Source organism: Phoxinus phoxinus, assembly GCF_949152265.1.
Source record: "Phoxinus phoxinus genome assembly, chromosome: 19".
Taxonomy (NCBI): Eukaryota; Metazoa; Chordata; class Actinopteri; order Cypriniformes; family Leuciscidae; genus Phoxinus; species Phoxinus phoxinus.
This window is the reverse complement of record NC_136894.1, coordinates 3,046,540-3,071,440: the sequence shown is the minus strand read 5'-3', so window position 1 is coordinate 3,071,440 and position 24,901 is coordinate 3,046,540. Positions and strand designations below refer to the sequence as shown.

General features: G+C 37.3%; 1 protein-coding gene across 1 annotated transcript; it reads left to right on the top strand.

The window, feature by feature from the left end:
• Positions 1 to 2,737: 2,737 nt before the first annotated feature.
• kiaa0319l (KIAA0319-like) lies at positions 2,738 to 24,522 on the top strand. Its single transcript, XM_079589730.1, is given in 23 exon segments — positions 2,738 to 2,750; positions 4,535 to 4,661; positions 4,782 to 4,899; positions 8,740 to 9,074; positions 10,108 to 10,363; positions 10,493 to 10,591; positions 10,669 to 10,675; positions 10,677 to 10,764; positions 11,919 to 12,006; positions 12,110 to 12,202; positions 13,211 to 13,343; positions 14,533 to 14,761; positions 16,380 to 16,503; positions 16,603 to 16,735; positions 17,676 to 17,824; positions 17,944 to 18,095; positions 18,283 to 18,421; positions 19,694 to 19,853; positions 21,395 to 21,537; positions 21,619 to 21,741; positions 22,259 to 22,349; positions 22,444 to 22,532; positions 23,209 to 24,522. Coding segments are annotated over 21 exon segments (2,925 nt in total). The 5' UTR covers positions 2,738 to 2,750; positions 4,535 to 4,661; positions 4,782 to 4,802; the 3' UTR covers positions 23,406 to 24,522.
• The last annotated feature ends 379 nt before the right edge of the window (positions 24,523 to 24,901 follow it).

The window sequence follows — 24,901 nt, the reverse complement described above, 5'->3', positions numbered from 1 at the left end:
CTTTATTTTACAGTGTTGTTACATATATGTTACGTGTAGCAATAACAGTAAATTATGCATAATTACATCCAACTAACCCTCCTAATCACCCTAACCCTATAGTAAGTACATGTAGCTGCTTAATATTACTCAGTACTTAAATATATAATTACACTAACAATGACGCCTTAAAATAAAGTGTAACCCAATGTTTTACTATTAGATAACTGTATAGTTAGGACTAGTTTCAACAGACAAGTAAAAAAAAGAAAGAAAAAAAGGTTATAAATAAATGTGAATTGAACTGATCTAGCTCTGATTGACTCAACAGAGGAGTTTTTCAGTTTCTATAGTCATGATCAACCATCCACATTCACAGATTAGACATATCATAAAACAAAATGCTAATGTATTCTACATAAACTGTCATCATTCATCACATTAACATCCTCACACAAACACCAGATATACTGACTTTTCATTATTTTGTATTATTACATTTTTTTATTAAAGCAAAATGTCTGAACTAAGTTAAACAAAATAAATGTAGTTTTTACACACCTATTTTTTCATGTAATTTAAACATTATTATTATTAATCAACAGCATTTGAGATTGAGTTTAGTTTATTGATCTCTCTGAATTTTTATGTTCATCTTGTCTAAAATATGTTTGTGACTGACAAATGTTGTTGGAAAAATATGTTTGATAGAAATGATCTGGTCTTTAATAACATTCTCAAAATGTTAGCAAAGGGTTATTTACACATTTAGTTGGATTAAACTAAACATTTGAGTTGGACGGTCAATGTTTTTCAAGTATTACTTGTTTCAAAACGTTCAGAGAACATTCCAAAGTAACATTCTCATAATTGTTTGGAATGTTAACGCTCGGATAAACAAGATAAGTTATCGACATGTTCTTAGAACATATTTTTTTGTTAGCTGGGAATGACTGATTATTAAAGGTGTTGTACATTATTTTTTAATAATCCGTAAAAAATCACAGTTAACAGCCAGGCTCTGTAAACCAAGCTCTATTATAGCATTCCCATTCATCTCAGTGGCAGATATCTGAACCATGATGTCCTGAAAGATCTGTATCTTGCTCATTGGCCTCAGTTTCAGATAGTTTTCTAAATATGATTCTTCTTTTTGAGGTAAACAATTACTAATATGTCATCTGTAAAACCTGCTTTCCTAAAGTCATTGTCGCAGTGAGGAGTGAGCCTCGCTGGTCAAACACAATACTCAGCCCCGCACCGGACATGCTCCTAATCTCCTGCTCCAGTCATATGCAAATATCCTGCCACACAGTTTACAATGGCATTTCACACATGAGCTGTATGGCCAGTGCACAGTATGCATATCTACACAAGAACCAAGTGTATTCCCTCCCTTGCTGATCTGAGGTCGTCGTGCCACAACAAGTGACATGGAAATTTAAGCTGCAAGTGCACAAAACAGATCAATGCACTGGAGAAACCTGTTGAATACACAGATGGCTTGTTACTGATATTAGGTCTGTTTGAAAGACAGACCTGTTGTGACCTCTGACCTTGATGATGTTGTATCAGTTCTTCAAAGCGCCTAGATACCAACGGGCTGTAAATCTTCAGAAGAGAGCAAACATGACATCATTGATAACATCTATACCCACCCTCCCGACTCATTCATGTCTAAAGCCCCAGATGTTTCCCCAGGACATGCAGCGTTCTGTCAACTTCCTGGCTATACTTCCAGGATATGTCTGATTTAGCTATAGAGCTTGAAAGAACTATGGAAAACACAAAACTATAACACAAGTAAAATATGTGAATTATGTAGTGTGATGTCTGCTGTTTTTCAAAAGCCACCCTTTGCCTAGATTACAGGTTTGCACGCACGCTCATTCTCCAACTCACGAGGGCCCTGCTTTTTCTCTGGCTCATTGCTTGGAAAAAAACATAATAATATTAATTTCTGTTTGTGTATAGCATTTTTGTGTCATACATATAACATTTATATTTCCCTACAAAGCTAATTTAACCCACACCAGTCCAAATCGTTGAATAGTAGGCTACTGTATGTGCGTGAGCTTGCATTCCCCCGCCTTGCGTTTACATTAAATAGGGACAGATAAGGAAACCGGAGACAGTCAGTTTTTTAATGTGAGAGAGAGCTAAAGGCCAGCAAGAAAGATAAACAGCGCTCTCTGGTGTGGTGAAATGATATCTGGAAAAAAAAAAGTCCATAAAAGACTCTTATATACTGTCTATGATAAAAGAGACACACATGAAAAAAACTAAACAAACGAAAACAATAAAATGCTTTTAAAAGGAATTAAGTTTTCATATGTCAGAAAATATTGTTCAATATACGTTTTAACATTAACTATTACATATACAAATATAAATCTGATATTATATATATGATTGGATCGAGAATTAAAATCGGAAGTGACGTTTCGGGGAATGTGTTCGGCCATGTTTGTGAGTGGCATCATCATTGCGTTATAATTTGCTAAATAAATTGTATTTTTAAAACTCTATTGATCACTTTATATATTGATAACTTCCACTAAAGTTCTGTTTTGTGATCGAATTCTAACGTTTTAAAATGATGACTCGGTGTGCGGGGCGGAAATGCGACGGTTCGCCGTGAGCGCGCGTCTGTTTCCGTCCGTGTGAGTGAGTGTGTGAGAGATTACTGACCCAGATCGAGATGAAAACAGGTCCTGCTGTAAGGGTCTAATGTCATTTTGCGCCACAGTAATCTGACTGACATTGAGCAGGTGAGTGACATATTTTGACACAATATATCGATAAAAACAGAGTCGCGTGATGATGTTGGCTCGTTCGTGAGTTAGTGGTAACTAACACTAAACAGCTGTTAGCAACCTGTCCACTGGTAATCACCAAAAACTGCCTTATACGCGCAAGCTTCAACCAGTCTTGCATAAAAAGAAGCAAAATACACAATGTCGGCTAAACGTGACGTTTTTGCGGGTTACAGTTATACATTTAGCTATATGCATCAGTGCGCAATGTGAGCGTTTCCAACTTGTAAATAACGTTAGTGTATTAAAAACGCATTACGATTTTTAACTGACATCCATTTTAATTATAATGGCAACCGTAAAGATGATTAGTGCAATATATTAAATTATTAATTTGATTATTTTAAGATGTTATCATCTTTATTTTCCGGTCACTCAGTTAAATGACATCGCAAACTCAGCATGCGCTTACACGGTAAATAAAACCTGCATGAATTACCCCTAATGAATCCGTTTACTTGTAATTGTATTTGTGTTGGCGCAAAGAAGGCCTGCAATGACAGCTTGCCAGCCCGGAATCCGGATCTTAACACGTCTTGTACACACACCTGTCTTCTCAAACGCGACGCGACGCGATGCTGTCACATCATCGCGTTTGCGGCGCGTCTGACAGTTAGACTTGCCTGTCCATCATAACATCAAAACAAGTGTGCTTTGGAATTATTTTGAAATACATAAAGTGAAATTTATGTTGATAAATATACCCAATGGTTTAAAGGAACATTTAAAACCGCCATTTATTCGCCTGTATGTTTTGTTAAATCCGCGTAGGATAGTCATTCTTCAGTGGAAAAACTGCTTCTGTCACCTTTCAATTTCATTGTAATGTATTTAATCCGAACGATGATTGAATCTGTCATTCTGCCAACCCATCTGCTTTTGTGTTTCAGAGAAGATTGAAAGTGTATAGGTTGAAAACAATATGCTGGTGATTAAATGACTGAAGAATATTTTGTGTGTCGGTGTGTGTGAACTATCTCTGTCCATTCCTTCACACCCTGATACAACCAGACATTGTTTGTTTGTAATTTTAAGAAGTGCTTATATGAATGTATTCCTGTTAGTGAAGTAATGTACCCAAACGTCTTTGAGATTTGAGCTTTTGGTTTTATTTTTCAGTGACATATTTTCTCCACAAATAGTTGAATGCAGTTTCTTACATCCTCATAAGTTGGGACATCTGCATAAGCCTGGCTTTAGATATTTAAAATTAAAAATGTATATTTAATTTAACAATGTTTGAGAATATATATATATTTTTTATAGTGTGTTATTTTTTATTATATATACTTATGTATTATATATTTAATATTATACTGTAGGCTATATTAATTATTTGTATTAGGCTATATTTAATTTATATACATTTTTACTACTGTCAAATCGATTAATCGCCTAATTAATAATATTAGTGGTGTCAAATCGATAATTTCACACCTAACATACAAGTTTTATGAATATATATATATATATATATATATATATATATATATATATATATATATATATATTCATAAATGTATATATAAATGTGTTCAGTAAATATATATAAATATATAAATGTGTTCAGTAAATCAAGTATTGATTTACTGAATCAAAATAATAATGGAAAAGCATTCATTAGATTAGGACACTATGATACATAAAAGTTTGTTGCTTTTAACAATACTGAGATCATATTTTTGCCCTAAATCTCTCGTCCCGTGTGTTTAATATGAATGTGTCAGCAGAATTCGCAGCGCTGTGCTGCCATGCGGCTGTGGCTCCAGGACGGGTTTGTGTGGACGACTCTTCACCTGTCTGCTCACAGCTCACATCATCTACCTCCCTGTATCGCTGGGGTTTCTGTATCGTTTTTGGGGAAAGGTATGAAAAACATTCTCTGGTATTGCTAAACTAATGTCTGTTGTGTAGTCTTGGCTTCTGTTTAACGTACGTACGATGAATCTCGCTGTACGAGTTTGATATCTTTTTTTTCTTTCCAAGGTCTGTGCTCTTGGTGAGAAGATGCTCAATGCGGAGCTGAGGATGCGCAGATGGAAATGGCCGGTCCAGTTTCCCTCGCTGTACCTGAGCTGTCTGTATTTCTTCTGTTCAGTCTCTGGTGAGCGGCTCCTGTAGTCATTTCTGTGATCTCTGGATGAAATAACTCCAATTCAGTGGCGTAAGAAGAATGATGTGTGCTGCTCACAGCTAAAGAACTGCAGGATAATATAGGGTGTGTTCACACTTGTAGTTCGGTTCTCTTACTGTACGTTCACACCACCGCCGGCGAGAGCGGCAAAATTCGATCTCGCCGACCTGCCGTCGACGCCGTGAGATTCGGGGACTCTCTTGCGCTCTGACGTAGATTTTAGAATGCGTGATTTTTTAAAAACTTTATTTAAAGGAGCCGCAAAGCAAATAAGAACTGAACATAAATCAGTATCATATTTTGTCCATACTGGCCACACGTAGGGTATAAGTTAACCTATTAAAATCTTTTAAATGTGAAAGTAACAAAACACCAACAATTTCAGACACCTTTTTCCATTCGTCGTTCTTTTTATTAATGTGCCTGTTTGTAAACAGGGACACGTCGTACAATAACGGGAAACCCGCAACAGAAATATTTTGCTTAGGAACTAATGTGGTCGGAACCAAAATTTACAGGATTGTGTTCTCTGGTATCCTCTCAGGCGGAGGACTTCTACATTCCGGTTGGTTGCCGCCGAACCGCGTCATAGCTTATTACCATAAAGTTGACAAATTTCAACTCTTCTCGCCGCCCACGACGCGCCGCCCTCGCCGGAAGTCGCCGCCGGCTCTCATTGAAAATGAATGGCTTCCGGCCAATTTGACGCTCTCACCGCCGGCGGTGTGAACGTACAGTTAGGCCTCATCCACACTACTGCGTTTTAGTTTAGAAATGGAGAATTAAAACGAATACGATCTCCGTCCACATTAAAACGACTGAGAACGTGGATCACGTGACTATTCTTAATATCTTAGCCAGCAGCCACATCACCCTGTAGCCCAAGACTGGTGGCCCACTGAAGCTAAGCGGGACTGAGTCTGGTTAGTACTTGGTTGGGAGACCTTCTGAGAAAACCAGGTTGCTGCTGGAAGTGGTGTTAGTGAGGCCAGCAGGGGGCGCTCACCCTGTGGTCTGTGTGGGCCTTAACTAGAGTGCGGATCGGGACAAATTTTTCTGTCCGCGTCCGACAGAGCAGTAACCAAACCCGACCCGAACCTGACAGGCATAAAGATATTTATGTCCAAGCCCGACCCGAGACCGGCAGTTAAAATCCAATTTTTTCCTCATATTAATGACAATTGTACGTTTGTTTGTGTGGAAAGCCCGCTTTTATTAAGCAACTGTAGGAAGGCAATCGAAAATGTCAACAGATGAACGCATCAGCGCGCGGAGCAATAAACGCTCTTAACACAGGCGCGCGCACATTATGCACGTGTTTCATTGTCACGGCTACATAAACAAATGTCCGCACACAGGAAGACTGATGTTATGGTAATATTTTACACTGAGCGCATGCATCTCCACTATGGTATGAGGCGTGACCTTTCCGTGCAACGTGCGCTAAGCTGCTGTCCAATCACAGCACAGGGTTCCTTGTGCCTTGTGCCAGTGGTTGGCTGGCACAATCAGAACTCGTTATGTATTTCTGAAGGAGGGACTTCATAGAACAAGGAAGTCATCAGCCCGTTTTTAGGACAGTGAAAACAGCGGTGTACAGATAAGTACATTTTGTGAAAAATAGTTGTTGTTTTTTACACGCGAAACATGAACACGTTATATTGCACACTGTAAACGCAATCAAAGCTTCAAAAACACAGGAAAAACGGGACCTTTAAAGGCCAGTTATTTCATGGATCCAGGATACTATGATCCTGATAAAGTTCCCTTGGCCTTTGGGATTAAAATAGCAGCACATCCTCACACACCGTTCACCATACCTAGAGATTGGCATGGGTTTATCTCAGTTGGCCTAATAGCTGGTTTGATTTGCATTGAGAGATGATCTTATGGAAAGTACCCCATGCCAACTCTATGGGCGTTTAGCATAGGGGTGTCCTGACTTATGCACCCTGTATTTTAAGGAAGAACATTTATTTATTTACGATACATTATTCATTCACAAAGAAAATTGGTGTCCTAAAATGTTGGAGGTTTCCTTATTTTTTTAAATTAGGGCATTAAGACCAATTTCCAAAAGATTATTTTTTAAGTCAACTTTAGCATGGGTGTGTTCATTATGCTAAGCACTGTATATGTTTGTGACTTGTTGCGGTGATGAGTGATGGCACTGATTTGGAGGATTACAAAGTGGGAAGCATAATGGACACCCTGTGTTCGTGTTCACAAAGGGGGTAAACCGCACAACAGGCCTATAGTCCCCCACCCCAAAGAAAAACTGCACGGGTGGGGCTTCCAACTGTGTCCTGCAGTTTAAGTTTCACTGCCACCCCATAATTAACGACCCTCTGTTGTCTTGGTAACAGCCTCTAGAGACAAAACCGTGTCTATGAAGGGATTGGGGAAGGGGGTGGATGTCTAACTGGACTCTGACTTCCTGGAACTTGTCAGTGCAGACACAAGTGTGTGTGATGTGTTAGTGACCTGTATGATAAACAGCCTTGTTTTGCAGCGGCACGGGTTATTTCCCATCGAATCAGGGCTCGATGTGAGTCTACATGCATGGACTGTGTCAGTAGCCTATTGTTCTGAGCTCTGCAGTTGAGCTTAATTGAGAGACATGTTGTTTTCTGAATCTAATAACCAATTGCATTGCTGCCAATATTAGCATATATTTAATTGTTCATGCTGATTATGTAAGGGTTAATGATGCCCGACGAGGTGTCCATTGTGAGGTATTAATGTACGACGGCGAGTCCATTAATACCTGACAATGGACACCTCGAAGGGCATTAACCCGCTTATACCAACATTAGTTTATATTTTAATTAGTTTTACAATCGAAATCTAACGGTTTTAGAACTCCTTTACTAGATGTCCTACATCACTTTTGAATTGACACCCTGTAGCCAATCAGAATCGAGTATTTACCCAGACCATGGTATAATTTGTATTATATTATTATTTTTCAGATTTAAATTACCTTTGCTGATATCTTATGCTCACATAAAATGATAAAATAATAGTTTTAATTAATTTTGTATTCCATTTAATTTAATAAAAAATTCAATGTATTCTTTAATTTAATATTTAATAATGAAAATAATTTAATAACACCTTTAAATGTATAGCCAATCCAAATATTTTTTTCATACTGTACATTATAATGTTGTGGTGACTAAAGTCACTTTTGGTATTTAAATGATGAATTTAATTCAATTAAATAATTTGTTTATTTGCTTGTTTGTTGATAGTTCATTTAGACAAAATCATTTAGAATTTTACTATCAGACATATATTGGTTATTAGACAATATTATAGTTTTTTTATTATTATTCTTATGTCATTTTTGGATACATATCATCCTAAATTGGATATTTGATGACCACATGGTCATTTTATTTAGTTATATATATATATATATATATATATATATATATATACACATATAATTATTTAATTTGTTAATCTATTTTTTATTTTTATTTAATCTGTGCATTATAATTTTGTGGTAACTAAAATCAGCCTGGGAATTTATATATATATATATATATATATATATATATATATATATATATATATATATACACATACACATGTATTTATTTATTTGACAAATTTAGCCATTTATCGGCCCTAACATAAAAGTATTTATCAGATTATTGGTATCCTGATATTTCTTTTTCTGATATCCCAGTACAAACAGTAAAACATTGACCCCTTTATTGTCATAGCTTTGCCATATTTAGTATTTTTTCTCAATTTTCTCCTGGTCAACCTGTATTTTTGCCTGGTATGTCCCTCTCTCAGGGGCTTCGGGCAGCATGTGCACAGTAACGGGTGGTGTCCTGGGTATCCACTGGAGCAGCGTCATCGGTCTGGGCTGGCAGCCACTGGCAGTGGATAATTTCGGGGCTCGATGCTGGGAATCGTGCTGTATGAAGCCCTCCTGCGGTGCCGTGTGGAGCCTCGGTGGGCGCTGCGTGTTGCTGTCCTGCACTCGAGCGAAGGGCTGTGCCATCAGGTCTCTCCCTCAGCCGTACGTGGAATCTCTGGGGCTTCTTCAGCATCTGAACACGGGCATGCGCAGTAAGAGGGACGTTTTCAACGCTGAGGATGTCAGAGTAATCAGGGAGACGGAGCGTGTAAGCCATATTATATGATCGTGTTCAGTGGTGGGTCTCATTCACTAATAAGTGCATACAAGTGTTCTTACTAATAAATGTTTTATAAATATCCACTGGCAAGTTGCGTACGCTTGCTGTTACCCTCGTTCTAATATTGATGAATCTGGATTATTCTACATGAGCTAGTGAATGAGACCCACTATCTCTGCACTAACTGTTGATTTGCAGCATATATTGTCTGATTAATGGACATTTAATTGTGCATGCTCATTTCCCATATTTTTTTACATTTAGATTACCATTGCCTAATCTTAAGATATCATTATTTATTTTTTTTATATTTAATTTAATGTGATATTTCATTTTATTTGATAATGAATAATAATATTTCATTTCATATTCAAAAATAATAAATTAATTAATTTACACTGTTAAATGTAATAGAAAATCTCAAAATGAATATTATTTTTTTATACTGTACTTCATAAAGTTGTGGTGACTTGTTGCATTTACACTTTGGGATTTTATTTTATTTTTATTTTGAAAAAATCATATATTTTCTTTTGATTCTATTTATATTGTATTTGTTACATTTAATTGTGCATGCTCATTTCCCATTTTTTACATTTAGATCACTGTATATTATTATATTGTGGTGACTTGTGGAATTTTCAAAAGTTATTTAGAATTTTAACATCACTTGAAGCATAAAATCTTGGACTTCAACTCTTTATTTGGAGCATATACGCATTTCATTTTATATAATTTCCCATATTTTACATTTAGATAACCTTTGCCATCATCTAATGTTAATTTAAAGTTAATTTAAACATTTTATTTAATAATGAAAATAATTGAATAAGTGTTAAATGTAATATTAAGTCTCAAAACGAATATGTACTTTTTAATACTGTACATTATAATGTTGAGTTTATTTGGAAAAATTTGCAATCAAATTTTAACACCACTGTCCTAAAGCATAAAAGTTTGCACTTTTACTCTTGATTTGCAGCGTATCTCTGTGAACTAACTGATGTTTTCACCCTCACAGGACATACAGGACCTGTCTGTTCACCCCACAGTGCCATTGACCACATCCCATGATGCAGCTCTTCCACATACAGCCGGTGAGATCTCCATCCAGTCCACCAGTGGCAGTGCCGAACATGAAGCGGCCTCAGTATCTGAGCATAATTCAACACTGGATGCAGACACTGGAGATCATTCAGCGTTAAACAACAGTAATCCGTCTCCACAGTCCACGTCTGACACACATGCAGTGACCCCAACAACAACACCACCAGCTGGTACGACATACTGCTCTATAATTACGTGTTGTGTTGTACTGTATGTATTTATTACCTTTCTTGTGAGGTTTTCAAAGGAAATGAAAAACCAGGCTACACAGCAGACTTATCTGTGACGTATTGTTTCAGTGCGAGAGCTGGTGGTGTCTGCTGGGAAGAACGTGGAGGTCACTTTACCCCGCAGTGAGGTGGAGCTGAATGCTTTTGTAGTGCCGGATCCCCCTTCAGGTGCTGCTCCACACAAGACATTGCGGTCTTGCGCTCCTCCTCTATCTTTGTTATAATTTCTCTGTTAATTCCTTTAGGGGCTAACTAACTATGACTGGCGTTTGAGGACGCATCCAAAAGACTATAGTGGAGAAATGGAGGGTAAACACAGCAAGACGCTTAAGCTCAGTAAGGTAAATAAAAGCGTTCTTTGTTTACAGGAGCTCTTCAGGAGCAGGATTGGACAACTCTGGCCTACATTTTTATATCTATACATATTAGGGCTGGGAATCAATAAAAAAAAAATAAAAAAAAACGAATTAATTGCACAATTTGCTGTAATTAATTGCGATTAATCGCATTTCCCCCAAGCTTGTAATTATCAATATTTAAATGTAGAATCACCTAATTAAACTAAACAGAAAAAAAGGAACAGAAAATAGCCCTATATTCAAATAATATTAAACATCAATATATCAACATATTATTCTTCATTCAGTTCTATTCAACATACTCGGATTTAACAGATTTTTTTTTTTTTTTTTTTTTTTTACTAATTATCAAAATAAAGTATAGTCCTACAAAGCTATTATTACCAGAGCATGTGATCAGAGCAGGTCATTTTACCATCGTTGCCCAGCATGGCTATACCAGCTCAGTAGTGCTATTGCAAACAGAAGTCTACTACTAAGAAATTTCACGTTATTTGAGTGGACTTTGCTTTTCCAGTGCGGGATCGGTACATGATTGGAGCGTTTAGGCCGTGAACGACAGAGCAGAACACACACACACACACGGAGTGGAAAAGACCCGCTCGTGAAACCTGATCGCCGGACACGGAGGGGCGGGGCGGCATATTTTCGGCTTATATTTTCAGCCTTTTTTCTCTTTCAGCCAAAAACCAAAAATGCCATTTTCGGCCGATAATTCGGTGCATCCAGCTTCTATGGTAGGCCTATTTGAATTCTGCTTTGCTAATTGTACACAGCATATTTGTTTGGTCAACCTTCAGGCAACTGTTTAAGTGCAAACATTCCTCCTAAAACGCCATCCTTCTCCATCATGACAGGGTGACTTGGTTCGGCACACTCACAATAGCAGCCGCAACCGAAAGTCATTAAAACGAGGCAATAAAAAAAGTGCTGCGTCAATTACGTCGTTTTTTGTTTTTTTTATGCGTTAAACATCTCAAATTAATCGCAAAGATTGACCGGTTAATTCCCCCAGCCCTAATATTTATAAATCAAACCTTTTAGACCTGGGTTGTCAAATACTGCTCCTGAAGAGCTAGTGTCCTGCAGAATAAAAATATTCTAAACTTTCCTAATATTTCAAATGTTTCTCTTAGCTGACAGTGGGTCTCTATGAGTTTGAGGTGGTCGTGGATGGTGACGGTGCTCATGGGGAGGGATACGTCAACGTTACTGTCAAACCAGGTAACTTTAGTATTGATGTACCTGATAAATTGTGTCCTGGAATCAGTTTTTCAGAGTTTTGTTGGGTCAGCCTGTATAAGTCCTGCGTTTCTTGCTTCTACAGAGCCACGAGTGAACAAGCCGCCTGTTGCTGTAGTTTCTCCAAAGTACCAGGAAATCTCCTTGCCTACAAGCTCCACTGTGATTGACGGTCAACGTGTGTATCACTTCTCTTTTTGCTTTCCCTAAACCAGTTTTTACTGTTCTATGAGCCATAATAAAATGTTATATTACTTGCATTATTAAAAAATAAAAAAAGTACTCTACCTTTCACCGCCAACTCCTGCGAGGACTTTAAATTACGCAAACTCTAAATCAACATGCACCAATGCTAACACTATCTATATGGCATAGTCATTTGTTAACAAACAAGTATTCATTACTTCAATGAGCTCATTGTTGCTGCCTTAAATTATTACATTGTTTAAATTAATATATTTTTTTAGCCAACTGTGATTTGTATTTGTACATTTCTGAAATACATAACTCATTCTTTTTATGTAAAGCTGCTTTGAAAAAGCGCTATACAAATAAATGTATGAATTTGAATGGAACCTTTAAAAAAAAATTGGAATCAGTAAAATATTTTGTTTTTGAAAAAAAGTTTGTTATGCTCACCAAGGTTGCATTTAATTGATTCAATTTACAGTAAAAACAATATTATGAAAGATTATTAAACATCGTGCAGCCCTACTTTTAACACATTGCTAAATATCTTTAAATATGATGTTCTCTGCGGTGGCCAAGAATGTCTTTTGAAACATTTGAGCTCATTGTTGCTGCCTTAAATTATTACATTGTTTAAATTAATATATTTTTTTAGCCAACTGTGATTTGTATTTGTACATTTCTGAAATACATAACTCATATATAAATAAAAGCTTTGAAATGATGTGTATTGTGAAAAGCGCTATACAAATAAATGTATGAGTTGAATTGAACCTTTAAAAAAATTTGGGATCACTAAAATATTTTGTTTTTGAAAAAAAAGGAATTTATGCTCACCAAGGTTGCATTTAATTTACAGTAAACGCAATATTGTGAAAGATTATTAAACATCATGCAGCCCTACTTTTAAAACATTGCTAAATATCTTTAAATATGATGTTCTCTGCGGTGGCCAAGCATGTCTTTTGAAACATTTGTGATGTCTTGTGTTTGTCAGTGAGTACTGATGATGATAAAGTGGTGTCATGGCATTGGGAGGAGGTGAAGGGGCCGCTCAGAGAAGAAAAGGCCTCCGCTGATACTGCTGTTCTCACCCTCACAAACCTGGTTCCTGGTAATTACACCTTCAGGTATGTCATATATCCATTATCTTGTTCATACCCTGTATTACGGCATGTTCAGCAGATAACCACTGCAAAACCCGGCAAACCAGTCCTCTGGCATACTATGTAGACACTCAAAAATAAACAGAGATGGCAAAAAAAGTACTCACTTTGCGTACTCAAGTAGAAGTACAGATACTTGTGTTAAAAAATACTCTGGTAAAAATAGAAGTACTGATTTAACTTCTTTACTCAAGTAAAAGTAACAAAGTACAGGCTTGGAAATTTACTTAAAGTATAAAAAGTAAAAGTAGCCTTGCAAATGACAACCATGTTTTTTGCAAAGCTACCTGGACTGCACAAATGTTACTAGAGTGCAAGCTGAAAGTGGATATGGGGAAAAGGGTCTTTATATGCCATTGCCTACATTTTAAAGGGATGTCTGGCAATAGGCTTAAAACATCACATATATGATTATTGTGACAGAGACTCCAGGTTAATAAGATTATGACTGAGTAGCAAGATAGTAATTCAATTGTGATTCTGTGAGAATTCACAGATCCAGTATCTGTTTTTTTAATCTTCCCCATAACATTTAAAGGAATATACACATGCGTGCGTGTGTGTGTGTGTGTGTGTGTGTGTGTGTGTGTGTGTGTGTGTGTGTGTGTGTGTGTGTGTGTGTGTGCTCAAATATGGCTTCTGGAAAGAAAATAAAGGATAAAATATGAATTACTAAACATGTCTTTGCTTGTCTGCCGAGTCTCTGGGATCTCCGTTTTCTTCTTTTTCAATAATGTCGCCGTCCATACTACTATGTGCTTATGTTACCGCCATCGAGCCGCAATGCTTTGCCGTGAATGAATGCCGTCGAGTCGTCTTGTAGTGGTGCGTCAAGTGCAACATAACTTCCTATCCAATTAGATTTAATTCGGTATTGATGATGCAAAAAATAATAACGGTAACTCCACTGAAATTATTTTAAATTAAAGTAACGAGCCAATTTTGTAAAATGTAAGGAGTAGAAAGTACAGATATTCGTGTTAAAAATGTAAGGAGTAAAAGTAAAAAGTAGTCACAAAAATAACAGTAAAAATATCAGAAAAATCTACTTCAGTACAGTGACGAAGTATTTGTACTTTGTTACTTCCCATCTCTGAAAATAAACAACAAATAAAAAAGGTTGTTATACTATATCATATTTTTTCTTTAACAGACTCACGGTGACTGACTCGGATGGAGCTCAGAATTCAACCCAAGCTATGTTGTTAGTCAACAAGGCCACGGACTACAAGCCTACAGCGAATGCTGGACCCAACCAAGTGATCACACTGCCACACAACTATATCACACTGTACGGCAACCAAAGCACTGACGACCATGAGAATCTGTCCTATGAGTGGTCACTCAGCCCTGAGAGCAAGGGCAAGGTGGTGGAGATGCAGGTACATGAGAAACACAATGCCATTTCACGCAGTACATCTGCATGATTAATCGTTAAAAGATCAGAAATTCAGCTTTGTCTATTAAACCTTTGACAAGTACGATCACAGCAAACATTCAGATCTGTGTTCTGACCCAGAGAGAGCAGTTGTCATGTATAGATATGAAACAGCTTCACAAACAGTGTTTTCAACCACACAGTATCATTATTTCTGTTCCAATAAATTAAATGATCACAGAAGCACTGGGGTAAAGGTTGATAGTTCGTATATAAAAACAGATGTCTACAGTAGCGATCAAAATAGAGTAAATCACCTTTTGAAAGTAACTTAATACTTCAAATAAAGATTGTATCAGTACATGGTTACACCAGTAGGTGGCGACAAGTGACTGTTAAAAAAAGCTCTTTGAATCATTCACTCAAGAGATTTGTTCATGCAGTTGTGCAAACCTGTGTTCGAAATTGCCCTCTATTGCTTATTCGCTACATTAGTCCACTAATATAGTCCGGTTGAAGGAGTGAATGAAAACGAGTGAGTGAGTGCGCCGGAAGGGCTGGCGGTTTTGCATAGTTTGTGTTTGCCGTTTAGTAATCATTTGAAACTTAGCAAACTGGCAGCTCCAGTAGAAATGAAAACATTTATCTTGAACTACCCTCATAGGCTCTATGCACGATCGCTTCCGCGTTTTGTCCGCCCAGTTACATCCGGTGCTGCGTCGGAAGCCGTTTTTGCATTAGGTGGAGATAATGGCAAATTACACTCGCTGTTTACAAGAACTTCCAGCGGTTAACGTGAATGATGTTAACAATATTGTGAGGCAGTTAGCCGTCACACCTAAGAGTAAGAAAGAGAATGGCTTTAAATTATATATTTCGAGTTACATAGACAACTATTCTCTCATATCATGCAAAATCCGACTAGCGAATCGGTTTCTAAAATCGTTGTCTCCGTTTCTGAGAAAATTAATTTTATTAAAGTTTTGCCGCCAGTACACTTCACTATAGAATGCACTATGCGGAAGTAAAGACGCTGGCTGAGATTCTACCGGGAATACGTCAGCAGCATATTGCACCTGCGGTTTGGAAAATAGACGGATGGATGATTCAGCTGCGGCGCCATCTTCTGGCGAGACGTGGTAATTCATTCGGCGTGACCCTCACATTGCATTATGGGTATTCTCTAGCCTTTGAGCGTACAGTACATTGGTTGTACACTCGTTATTGCGGTGCATTGTGGGATTGAATGAGTGCAATCGATAACATCCACGATGGTTTCGGTCACCACTACAAATTGCTGTCCCCTCAAATGGTGCCCTGTTTAAGGGTATGGGGCGATTTCACACACAGCCCAAGTCTTTAAGAGTGAGTCATTGAATCATTAATTCAAAATAATTAGATATTTTTTAACTAGACTGCTGCAATTAACATTTTGTCAGAACCTCTAATAAATGACATGTTATTTTGTTTAGTTGTTTGTTCAGAATCGTGATCTCTATTTAAAAAAAAAAGATTCTCAATTTATCCAGAATCGTGCATCTATATTTTGAATGCAGTTTATGCTGATTATTTTTCATTTGATAAGTGCATTAGTGAGCAGTCTTGTGTTTTGTTCTCCATAGGGTGTGAGGACGCCCACTCTGCAGCTTTCTGCCATGCAGGAGGGTGACTACACCTTTCAGCTGACCGTCACTGACTCGTCTGGCCAGCAAGACACGGCTCAGGTCACTGTCATTGTCCAGCCAGGTATCTTTTTCAATACAGGCCACAATGATTCATACTTAACTTGTAAATCTACATTTGAAGCTTCTGTTTGTGCTTGATCTCTATGTGAAATCCCCCCAGAGAATAACAAGCCCCCTGTAGCGGATGCTGGTCCGGATAAGGAGCTGACGCTGCCTGTCGATCGCACCACGCTGGACGGCAGCAAGAGCACCGACGACCAAAAGATTGCCACGTACCACTGGACAAAGAACACGTCAGTTACACACGATCACTCTTCCCGCGTTCATTTTTATGTGTATTTATAATTCGTAATAATTAAAATGTTCTTTGTACAAAATGTACAGTCTAATTTTATGGACTGGATTCATTTTGTTAAGGCCAATTTAACATACAACATTAAAAATGTGGGGTCAGTAAAGTATTTTTGGAAGACATACTTTTATTCAGCATGGATGCATTAAATTGATCAAAAGTGACAGTAAAGACTTATAATGTTATAAAAGATTTCGGTTTCAAATAAATGCTTTTGGACTTTCTATTCATCAAAGAATCCTGAAACAAATGCATCACTGTTTCCACGAATATTTTAAGCAGCTCAACGAATGCAGCAAAGCATCATATGAGAATGATTTCTGAAGGATCATGTGACACTGAAGACTGGAGTAATGATGCTGAAAATTCAGCTTTGCATCACAGGAATAAATTACATTTTAAAATATAATAAAGTAGAAAATGGTTATTTTAAATAGTAATATTGTGAAATATTTGTACAGTTTCTGCTGTATTTTTGATCAAATAAATGCAGATTTCATGAGCAATTAAATACCTTTTAAAAACATTTTAAAAATGTCAGACCCCAAATTATTTTTGAGTAGTGTGAATGTATTACAAACAATACGTATATACAAAAAAATATATATAACAAAAAAAACATTGACTATTCAATGGTTTACTCATCTACTTCAGTAGTGTGATGTCTTTAAATGATCTTGATTTGGGAGCTGTTCAGCAAATATTATGAAGAAAATATTATTTATTAATTTGATCAATTAATCTGCATATGTTTAATACATTTTTAATTGATTAACATCCCTACTTTCTGTATCAAATGTCTTACTTTTCAAATGCACAGGGTAGTAATGTAGTTATTTTAGTTGTAGACTCATGGCTTATATTTCTTGATGGTGTCACAGGGGTCCGGAAGGGGTGAAAATTGAAAATGCGGACACTGCGGTTGCTGTGGTGACGGGTCTGCAGGAGGGCGAGTACATTTTCATGTTGACGGTGACGGATGAAAGGATGCTGGAGAATTCTGACACCGTCTCTGTCATCGTCCGAGAAGGTGTGCGTCCTTAATTAAACCCAAGAAACGTTTTATGTTGGCGTTAAACTTTTAGTTTGGTCTATTGTGGTCTGTCTGTCATATCAGAAATAATTTTGCTTTCGCCTTGTTCAAATCAGAGGATGATCAGCCGCCTGTTGCCAAAGTGCTGTCCAGTCCTCCGATCACTCTTCCCGTGCGTACAGCAGTTCTGGATGGTTCTCGATCATCAGATGATAAGGGCAGCATCAGCTACCTCTGGACCCGTGAAGACACAAGCCCGGCTGCAGGGGTCAGTACTGTTTATAAAGCGAGATTCTTACTCGCATTCACATTCATGACTCTGTTGAATATTCAAGAATAGGTTGTGACAAAACAAGGGAAACCGGTTAATTTGGTTCAGTTCCTTAAAGAATGTGTTCCTCAAAGATTGAGGAGGCATTAATCAGGACCAGCAAACGATTGTTTTTCTCTTCCAGGATGTCCTGAATAACTCTGACCACCAGGCAGTGCTTTTTATTGGTAATCTGGTGGAAGGGAAGTACAGTTTCACCTTGACTGTAACTGACAGTAAGGGAAAGACCCATGCTGACAAAGGCACTGTAGAGGTTCGACCAGGTCTGTATGCTTGACATTTTTAATAGCATTGTATTAAAGAGGTTCTATTATGCTTTTTTATTTTCAACTTTTTTTAGTGTGCAATATTGCGGTTTGAGCATTCAAAGTCTTGATTTTGTTTGTGGCCTCTACTAGAATTGATTTTCATGTTTGAATGTTCATAAATCACCTTATATTTCCACATCTCTGACATTGTTGCAGCTCCTCTCTTCCCAGTCTGTCAGTAACGCTCTGTTTAGTTCCTGTCTCTATGAAGCCCCTCCTTCTGATAAGCACACTGTGCTCTGATTGGTCAGCTGGATCAGTGTGTTGTGATTGGTCGAGCGCTTCAAGCGTGTTTGGGAAATGTCCCGCCCCTTACCATAACCGCCAGTTTCAAAACTAACTCAACCAGGCCCCGCCCCTTTTCACAAGATGTAATATAAGTCTCTAATGTCCCCAGAATGTGTTTTTGAAGTTTCAACTCAAAATATCCCATCATTTGAGGGACTTTGTGCTTTGCAACTTTGCAGACATTTTTCATTCTCAAACAGCAACATTACACAGTGACACTAAAAACGTATAATAAAAAAAACTCCGGATTTTTACCATTATAGGCTGGTTGTTTACACACACTGTGGATACACATGTGTTCAAACACCTTATGAAAGTGAATTTTGCATAACAGGTCCCCTTGAAATGAGGAATATTGTGACGTGTTCGTTCCCGGAAGAAACTCAAGACTACAATAGAGGCGTTTCAGGAGTTCAGAAACAGTGACACTGATATAGAGAATAACTCCAGCTGGAGGGACTTTGTGTTTTGCAACTTTGCAGACATTTTTCATTCTCAAACAGCAACATTACACAGTGACACTAAAAAAAGTTGAACTTGTAAAAAAAAAAAGCATAAAAGAACCCTTTTAAGTAAAATATATTAAATTAGGGCTGTAAACGATTAATCGCAACCAAAATAAAAGTTTGTTTACATAATAAAAGTGCATGTACTGTGTATAATTATTTTGTATATATAAATACACACACATGCTTGTATATATTTAAGAAATATTTGCATGTATATAGATTTATATATAATTTATATTATATATAAATATTTTATATATAAATAACAAATTTTTCTTAAATATATACATGCACGTGTGTTTACATATATACAAAATAATTATACACAGTACACGCACTTTTATTATGTAAACAAACTTTTATTTTGGTTGCGATTAATCGTTTACAGCCCTATATTAAATTATACTATAATTCTCTCGTTCTTCCTCAGATGTTTATGCGCGAGACTTGGTGGAGCTGATCCTAGACGTTCCTGTGGATAAGGTGTCCCGCAGACAGAAGGATATGTTCATCAGGCAGGTTGGCGTCCTTCTGGGAGTCTTGGACAGTGACATCATTGTGCGAGAGATTAGCGCCTTCAATGAGCACAGGTAAAGTCCGGCTTAGCGCAAGTTAAGTCTTCATAGGCAGCGCTAAAGTTAACGCCTCATCTCCACTGATCTGATTAAAATACTTCATGGTACTGTAAAGAAACCACAGATGAACTTTGTTGTCACATGAATAGAATAGAGCGCTGCAGTGATTACGTATTTTTGTAGGTCATCACCATCACCCTGGTTCCTTCCACAAAAACCCAATTTTCCATTGGCTTTTGGATTATTGCAGAAAATAAGCTTTGTGATCAACAAAAGTTTATGATTCTTGCAAATTAACACACATTTTATGAATTTTGAAGCATAAATTCAGTCAGCAGAAGTGCAAAGCTAAATATAGGCTATAAAAAAACGACACTGCAGTCACAGCTTCAACGTCACCTGACAACTCTTTCAGTCTTTGTGTGAAAACATTTCCCCAGAAAGTTCGAGTTATAATAGTTTGCAGAGATTTCAGAGATTTAAATTCCCGAAGAAATAGGATAACCTTTCACTGGTGAGAATATGTTTGTTTTTTATATGTATATTCTAGGTTTTTACTATGTTTTTACATTTACTATGGTAACTTTTAATGTTGTGTTAGCTGACGCCTTCGTCTTGTATTGTGTTAGTTTAGCAAAATCATGTGCTGTAGTCTATTGCCGATTTAGATGTTCATACATATTACATAAGTATAACTTATTTGCAGATGCTCAGTCAACTTGCTCTCGAATGTTCATGGCTTTGCCCGTTCCACACGTACAGCGGCCCATAGAAACAGCCAATAATGAGGCATCGGTGTATACCGTATTTTCCGGACTATAAGTCGCATCGGTCAAAAAATGCGTCATGAAGAGGAAAAAAACATATATAAGTCGCACTGGACTATGTCGCATTTATTTAGAAATTTATTTCACAAAATCCAAGACCAAGAACAGACATTTAATCTGGAAAGGCAAGTTATTCAACTACACAACAACACACTAACAACCGGCTGAATAGTTGTCCGGTATGTTAGCGTAACACATTAACAGTTATTCAGCGACACAATACCATAAAGAACATATACCTGAGGCTGAATAGGCTAAATTAACATTAGCCAGCGAGTCCTACAAGTTACCGGTCAGCAAGTTCACCAAGCTCCCGATCTCATTCCTCAACACTGAATCTATTGAATTCTTCCTCGTTGTCGTTTCTGAACAACTCCTCTAACTAGAGCGCCCTCTCGCGGCTGTAGACGATAATGTTTTCTCTTGGTTCATCTCTGTCAGTATGAATTCATTTTGATATATAAGTCGCACCTGACTATAAGTCGCAGGACCAGACAAACTATGAAAAAAAAGTGTGACTTCTAGTCTGGAAAATACGGTAGATAACTATGAATGGAACCGGAAGTGCTAAAATGCTAACGTGTAACCGAATATGTCATCCCTGCAGCACTCTATAGTACTTTTGAAGTAAATGTTTAAAATAATGCTCACACACACGTTCCAGTCATATCAGAAGTTTTATAAAAGCTGTTTTATTTGATATATGATGATTACTTGTGTACTTTACAGCACCCGCCTGGTATTTCTGGTGTCTGGAGGTCCTGGACGACCTCCATTGACTGGCCACAGTGTCGCTATGGAACTACGCAACAAATTTCGCAAGCAAAAAAACGAATTCCTTATCTTTAGGGCCCGGCGAGTGGACACAGTTAGTGAGTATTCATATTAAACGCCCTTTAACCCGTGTTTTTATTGTAGCAGTGGTCTTGTATTAACCGGCTGGTTTTCCGCAGTCTGCCAGCTGAACTGCTCCAGTCACGGGGAGTGCGACTCCTTCACCAGACGTTGCGTGTGCCACCCGTTCTGGATGGAGAATTTATTCAGTACTTATTTTGGGGATGCTGTGAGCAACTGTGGTGAGGGCACACTAAAAATTGTTGAGGGAAGCTGCTTTAAAGAGGATCTATTATGCCTTTGATTGTATTTTTCGGCTCTACTAGAATACGTTTTCATGCTTGAACTTTCAAAAAACATTATTTTTCACATATCTATCTCTCTTCCCAGTCAGTCAGTAACACTCTGTTTAGTTCCTGTGTCTATGAAGCCCCTCCTGAAAAGCTTAATGTGCTCTCATTGGTAGGCTGGATCAGTGTGTTGTGATTGGTCAACTGCTTTGAGCGTGTTTGAGAAATGTCCCGCCTCTTAACATAACCACCAGTTTCAACACACTACTAACCAACTCAACCAGGCCCCGCCCCTTTATTTAGCTTGGGCGGGAATTATTTAAATTAGAAATATTGTGACTCAAGACTACAGTTGAAGCGTTTCTTTGCAACTTTGCCAACATTTTTCATGCTCACACAGCAACATTACACACTAAAGAAAGTTGAACAAAGTTACATGTAGTTTAATGGCGTGTTTGTTTTCTTTCAGAATGGAGTGTATTATATGTGACGATTGCATCATTCATGACTGTGGTTGGCATAGCGACTGTAATATGGGGTATTGTGTGCTGCTGTCGAAGGTAAGGGTTAGACCAATGATAATCTGTTTATTAGAGTCTTGATTTGGAGTTTATTGCTAGTGTTTATTAAAAGTGTTCTTGGTGTCTCGAGCAGACGGAAGAGCAAAGGGAGACGAAAGAGCCGCTATAAAATGCTGGATGGGGATGAACAAGAGGCTCTGGAATTACAGTTACCAAGACCTGGTAATTAAATGATTTAAATGAATAAATTACGTAATTAATGAGTTATTTAAAAATGTTTTCCCAAAGACAGAAGAATTGAATATACCTTACCATTCAAAAGATTTAGGGGCAGTAAGATTTTTTTATTTTTTATAATTTTATAATTTTATAATGATATTTTTATTCAGTAAGGATGCATTAAATTGATCAAAACTGACAGTAAATACATAATAACGTTACAAAAGATTTCTATTTCAAATAAATGCTGTTCTTTTGAACTTTCTATTCATCAAATAACCTTAAAAAGAATTATTGCAGTTTGTACAAAACATCAAGCAACAGTTTTTAATAATAATAATAATAATAATAATGCAGCCCTAGTTCAATATATTTGGAACATTATTAATAATGGTTTATAAATGCTTTTTTATATTTTATTCACTTTATACATTTTTTATTTTATTTTAAATTAATAAATTATTTTATGTTAAATTGACAGCCCTAGTTCAATATATTTGGAACAGTATTAATAATGGTTTATAAATGCTTTTTTTATATATTTTATTCACTTTATATATATTTTTATTTTAAATGAATGTTATTTTATATTAAATTAATGTGTTAAATTGACAGCCCTAGTTTATTTTAACCCTGTGATGCTAAGATGCTTCATCCTGTCCTCGACTGATTCCTCCAGGTCGCTTGAAGTCCGTTCCCGCTCCCTCATCCTCCGCGCTCATGCACTCTGACTCCGACCTGGAGAGCGACGACGGCCAGGCCGGCGTCCCGTGGTCCGATCGGGAGCGTGGAAAACTCCTGCCGCCCCAAAACGGATCTCTGCGTAACGGCCAAGGTCCTCATAAACCCAAAAAACTAAAAGAGGAGCTGCTTTAGCACACAGACCAAACCTCTCGTATCGTTCACCCCACGCGTCACGACTTTAATTCGGGAGGGACGTTCAGGAATGACCTCTGCATCCTCGGGTTGAATCGCAGCCCAGTCTGAGCCAAAATGAAAATGTATTTAAACCCGAAATGCTCAGATCTGTAGAGCCATGCACCTCAAAAGACAATGCGAATGTTCCTGCTTCACTGCAGAGGTGTATGCACTAGCCGAGAGGGTTGAGCATTTCAAAGTAGCTTCCTGAGGAACTTTTCCCCTCCAGAATGTCTCATCTCACCGCGGATAACTGAGCCTGCCTCACTGTCCCCTTCCTACCAAGCTTCCTGATATGACAGGCAGCCTGTCACATCCAAGCACTGCCTGGCATGTCTAATAATTTGTATATTTTTACTTTTGTTAATAATGCAGAGTGAGTCCTCCTAAGGCACACAGCAGTGCCATGTATGACTGCATGAGAAGCCAAGATGTTTTTTGTTCATGGTTTGCATGTATTAAATGGAGACGTGCGTGTGCTACTCTGCAGTCTTGCCCCTTTAAACACCAGCAAAAGTGACGTCTGCTGCATAATAGCCATGTTTGTCAAGGGTTTCTTTTCTTTGAGGAGGAATATCGTACACTGGAAATCGTATTGGATGTTGCACTGGAGCCAGTCTCTCACCCCCTCTGGTTTTGAGGATGAATATGACCGGATGGGGTCTGATTTACTCAAACCGGAACGGCCGCCAAATAATAAATCATGTTTTGTTACACTTGGCTTGCATTAGTACTGCATTTTACTCTTTTTGGATTTCTGGTAGATCAGAAATCATCATTTGGTTTTAAAATAGTTCCAGTTCAGCCAAGAATCTTTTCAGGTCCAATGTTATACTTGATGGTTTATTATGAAAAGGTTGAATGTTATTTTGACGATGTGTGCGAACTTGTTTTTTTGTTTTTTTATTATTAATTTTCCACCCTACATGTCTGAGTTGCAGAGGAGTGCATGGGGAAAATGAAGAATTTTTTTTTTAATCCATGCTTTTTTTGTTGTTGTTTTTAGTGAAGAATTCCCTGTTTCATGTGACTTGTTCTAATTCAACTGGAGTAAATTAAAAAATATATATTTACAGCTGTCTTTTTTTTTGTTATACTTCATTCCTGTCCTTCATCTCATAATTCTACACAATTTCTTGTAAACTAAATCACATGTTTACGGCTTCAAGTGGAGCTTAAACTCGCCAGAAACCAAATTAGATTCTATATGCCTATATTTTTGTTTTTAATTATTGTGATTCTTAGTGAATGAACACCTAATTTCTATCATTCAATGTTTTTTGGGAGATCTAAAAAAATTTTTTTTTTTTTAATAAGTGGTTATTTACTGACAGATTTTTATTTTGAGATTAACTATTTTGTGTATATAATGAGGAAAAATAAGATGCACTGCATTTTAAAGTCCTTCGTTTGTCATTATGCTTAGCTTTTTACTACTATATGTAACATCCATA